Here is a 5,000-nt window from a genome sequence, read left to right as displayed (position 1 = left end):
GTCTTTGGACATAGCGTTGATAAAGTGGCAGTACGTGCAGGTTCAGGTTGAAGCTCTCTCCCGTCATCACGCAAACAAAACGGTTCATTAGCCTGAACGATGGCTCTGCACGTGCGCCACGATTTTTGGTACATTTCTTCGACTTTCTCTGCAAAACATGACATAAAATAAGTAAGGTAAAAGTCGTCAGAATCATGCTTTGTCTATGAATCCAAACCCTTCGTTACTAATTCATGGCCTGGATCATTCGACTGAATTTTAAAACTCAATAAATGTCAGTAACAAAGCATGAGCATGTATTTCTAGGTGACGTTTTCGATAGCATTGCCGTCATATTTTCACTGATTAATTCAAACTGTTAGTTTACCATAATGCCTTTCAGCATTGTCGCGTACGCTTTTATGCTTCTTTTGAACATCCTTTCTCGAAACAGCTGTATATCATGGTACGAGCAGTTACGGAGTTGTGGTCAGAAGCTCAAATTGTGTGATTTCACGTTGTTAAAAAGAGAACCGCGAAAATATGTGCAGAAAGGCGTGCCGCTCGTGTAGCACGACTATTTTTCGTCTTTTAGCCAATGACACTCATTTTTATGGCGGTGGTGTTGTCGTTGTCATCGTCGTTTCTTATACCCCATTCACACCAACAAGACATGTTTAATTAAACTTGCTTTAACAAAATAAAAATCAGTCACAGAAAAATGTAGGACTGGCTTTTCCATGAGATTCAGGTTTGTTTCAACACATGCTTTGACCTGTACTAAATTCGTAGTCGACAGAAGTCAGTAAACATGATCTAAAAAGAAAACACTTTGAAACCGTGTTTAACTAAACATGTTTAAAACATGTTTAAGGTTTGGTGTGAATGGGGCATTAAACTCCTTATTAGCGTAATAAAAGAGAAGGCCTTTCAGGGAATGTTCCAAGTCCTCTTTTAAAATGTGATTGTGTTCTGATATTTGACTCCTAGCTCCTTGTTCCCTCATTGTAATATTTGTCTCCACTCCCCGGTCCATCAATCCAAGTTGGCCATGCTCTAAGACTAAGGCGTTATATCCCCGCCAAATTAACCTTTCGTATTTTCTGTTTGTTTCACATTTCATCGTTGACCTCGGCGATTCACTCGAATGTTGGACCAACCATGGATGAAATGTGAAACAAACATAAAATGCGACAGTTGAATTTTGGCGGGGATAAAACGCAATAATGTTCCATTGTTCTCCTAATCCACTTGATCAAGACTGCGTAGGTCATACGAGACAAATGAGGCCAACAGCAAAACTTAAACAACAACAAAACTGACAAAGAGGTTTTTAACTTACAAGCATCTGCCGAGTGGAGTTTGATGAGCTGATTTACAATTCTATACCAGTTGGTGGCAGGCTGCGAATGGAAACAATAGTGTCATTTATACGGGAGAAAATAAGACGCGAACATCTGGTATAAATGGTTCGCGTCTTATTTGGTCATCTAGCACGCCCTCGAAGAATAACTGTTACTTCACAGTTACCACCTTTGCACTTTTCATCCGCAAAGTTGCGAATTAAATTAAAACAAAAAATAACTTACACCGGCGCTTGGCGCGCAGTTATGCACCGATCAACTCGAAACTTCAACATCCCCCCCCCCCCCCCACCCCTTCCCGGGCATTTGAACTTTTGAAGATCGGATCGTTCAAATTCCCGCCCCCCTCGGGCCAAAATGGTGTTCAAATACCCTACCCTATCGTCGGCTCCTGCCTTCTTTAATAAAGACCTTTTGAAGACCTTTTTTGAAAGCCAATCGCTCACAAATGCTAAATCTCTTCCTTTAAACTACTCCATCTCGTCCAAAAACCGTGTTTTATAGATGTTAGTGACTTCGGCGCCCGAAAAAAAAAAACCATTTGAAACCAGACACTTCCGGTTCAATTTTCCCCACCCCACGCAGGCAAAGGTCAAATTCCCCGCTCCCCCTGGCACAGAAGATAGTCAAATGCCCGGGGTTTGCCCGGTTTGGGGAGGGAAGGGGGGGGGGGGATGTTGAAGTTTCGATTTGATTGGCGCATTATCAAGTTGTTCCGCGATTGCCAGTTGCCGGCAAAGGATGAGGAACTCTTTCTTCTGCACCAAAGTCCAAGTGTTTCTCTGCTTTGTTACTGTTTTTGAGCCTGACTGGGAATCCATTTGTTAGCCAGGGTGACTCGTCAACAAAATGACGATGTTGTTGTGGTCGTTACACATGTGACAGGCATGCACACTTATAGTTCACGTCTTATTTAGGACGCGAAACCATTTATACGGGGAAGTTCACGTCTTATTTAGGACGCGGACAAAATAAGAACAGCCGAAAATTCAGAATTCAGTCCCAAGATAAGGCGCGACTTATGTAAGTCGCTTCTAAAATAAGACGCAAACACTTGTTTTGTACCATTTATACGAGCAGTTCGCGTCTTATTTTCTCCCGTATAAATGGCCCTAATATCGGCGATCTTAGTACGAGAGCGATTCTGAAAATGACTTCAACGCGCATGCTCAGGACCGACAACTCGTAGTCGTATTTCAGACTAAAGATCTCGTTTCAAGATTTGTAAAAATACTAACAACATAAAAGTACTCAAAAAAACAAACAAACAAACTGTCTTCCTGTCTAACATCCTAATACACCTTTTTACCAGTTTGGAGGAGGCCATCTTTGATTCTGTTGATTTAGTGGATATATTATGGGATGCTCAGAAGGCAAATGCCATCCTGTTGGAGCAGTATAAGGGAATCTTTGCTGACGTCATGACATCATGCTATTTACCAATTGACTTTAAAAGGTTAAGGAACTTGTTAAACGTAGTTGAATTTCCAACTTTAAGCCTGTTAGCTTCGATAACGAGCCAGTTATTTGCCAAGTTTTAAAGCATGGTTACTCAGAGATTATCTGGCACATCGCGTTCAAATAATTTTCAAGAGATACCTCATTATGTAATGCACTTTCAATATTCAGTACTTTATTCTCGGCTGGATGATTGGAAAAAAGATAACCTTGTGCTAATGAGCCAAATAAATGGAAACAACGATCCCTCTATATCTGCTTTGAGTTCTTAAGTTCGCCCTTTCCCCCTTCACTTATTTGTAGCCTCAGAGCGGTTTTCAATTGAGTGTCGAAAGTAATTAGCTAATTGCTTTGGTTTTGCATAACTTCACTCAGTGATTGGTTCAAAGTTCTCGCGCCACTTTTTCCGGCAACCAATCAGAAGTGAAACAAAAACCAATCGTGGCTCGCGCATGCACATTTTCCCGCGATTTGTGTCGGCTACGCGTGATTACTTCGAGGTTTCATTTGATTGGTTTAGTGGATTGTCTCCGTCCTTTTTGACTGGCCAAAGTAATTGCTTTGGTTTTGGTTTTACGACACTCTATTGAAACTCGCACTATCTGTTCATGCCATTGTTATGGCGAAATAAAATTCTACAAGTTCTGAATCGGTAGTCAGAACGACCTTGGTTATAACTGGTGGACGCGCCACCTAGAAAGTATCACTGACGATATATGCTCACAGAGATAGGAATCTTACTACTTACTGCAAGGCCATCAGCGTTTCTGGTTTGAGATAAGGCCTCATGGGTCATGTGTACCATCTGAGAAGCAAAGAGGAAAAAAAAAGAAGCGATTTCATTTCAACGATAACCACTAGCTAATGACAGACAAAGTCAGATATGACCAAACATCACACAGCAATAAAAGTTGTGTATGGTGTCTGATCTGGACATGGAGTTATCAAATCAAAATTTCTTCAAGATTGCAGCATGCTTATTCCTGTTTCATGCATGCAAATAGCCCATTTCCGAGTTGCTGCATGCATCAGTTTCAAAGCGAGTCCTGGTGCACAACCATTCAAATGGAAATGAGTTGCGGGTATTCTTATGCAAATCAAACTCATTTCCCTTACAATAGTTGAGCACCAAGACTCACTTCGAAACCGAGACAAACAGCAACTCGGAAATGGCCCATTGAAACATGTCAAGCGGCTTTGTCACGCTTTCCATCCCCTTCCCCTCCTTCCTCCTATTTGTGGGGAAGGAACGCGTGACGAAACCCCAAGAACGTCGCCGTGGAAGGCTTGTTGAAATGCAACCCTGAAAAAAAGGAGCATGGCTTTCTTGCCTGCAGAAGGACACGCTACTTAGCAAGAAGTGGCGACACAAACATTTCGTGTTGCTATAATGAAGACTACAGTTATGACAATTGACCACTTTCGATACCTTACAATTCAGCTTGATAGAGAGGCTTAGAGGGCACAAACAAACGAAATGAATAAACATGTTCTTTCAGTTTCGTTTGTTTGTGTCCTCTAGGCCTCCCTCGCTGCCAAGCTGAATTTTAATATATCGAAAGTGGCCTATTACCCTGATATGGTTGATCGCACACTGCTCAGTCCGGACACTTCTTAACATGACACTTCTTCAGGAATGAATGGGCCCTTTGCAGGTTTGTGATCAAATGGTACAAAAACCGCCATACTGGAACGCAAATTGTGCACGGGACATCTAAAACAAAGCAAGTTAATCTGTTGAACTCTCTTTGTTTTGTATACCCCAGTGGGCAATTTGCGTCTCAGTATGGCGGGTTTCGTACCATGTGATCACTAACTTGCAAAGGGTCCATTGATTCCCTCACACACTCCAAATGACGAAAGGAAGTTTTCAAAAGGTAAAAGAGCTTGTTACCCTAACTTCGGCAGGAATTCTAAGTTCTTCTAGAAGACGAGCAAGTGTGGTTCGATGTATCTGGTGATACTGATTTTCATCTGAAAAAGAAAAAAAAACAAAGACATCAGCGTCAGGACATCACTCAATCAAGCATTTCACTACTATTTTTCAAAAACCGAGTAAAGCCACTGGGTTTGAATTTTCGCGCTTACCGTCTGTCTCCACAATCTGCATGACACGTAGCCTCGTCCTTGATTCCCAGAATGGAACCATGCGAAGAATACAGCTCAGTTGAAGGATCAGAAGAAAGGTGAAGTCATACG

The 5,000-nt window shown here is 41.8% G+C and overlaps 1 protein-coding gene across 1 annotated transcript in view; it reads right to left on the bottom strand.

The window, feature by feature from the left end:
* Positions 1–5,000, bottom strand: part of LOC138047253 (solute carrier family 12 member 9-like) — a 41,134-nt gene that overhangs the window by 3,685 nt on the left and 32,449 nt on the right. Inside the window, exons 30-33 of the mRNA XM_068894016.1 lie at positions 4,890–5,000; positions 4,696–4,775; positions 3,550–3,606; positions 1,322–1,382 (exon numbers count right to left, since the gene is read on the bottom strand). The exon at positions 4,890–5,000 is cut by the window's right edge and continues 15 nt beyond it. Of these exons, the coding sequence (XP_068750117.1) occupies positions 1,322–1,382; positions 3,550–3,606; positions 4,696–4,775; positions 4,890–5,000 (309 nt within the window). The remainder of the gene's footprint in view (positions 1–1,321; positions 1,383–3,549; positions 3,607–4,695; positions 4,776–4,889) is intronic.

Source organism: Montipora capricornis, chromosome 4 (assembly GCF_036669925.1).
Source record: "Montipora capricornis isolate CH-2021 chromosome 4, ASM3666992v2, whole genome shotgun sequence".
NCBI classification, from domain to species: domain Eukaryota; kingdom Metazoa; phylum Cnidaria; class Anthozoa; order Scleractinia; family Acroporidae; genus Montipora; species Montipora capricornis.
This window is presented reverse-complemented; position numbering and strand designations above follow the sequence as displayed.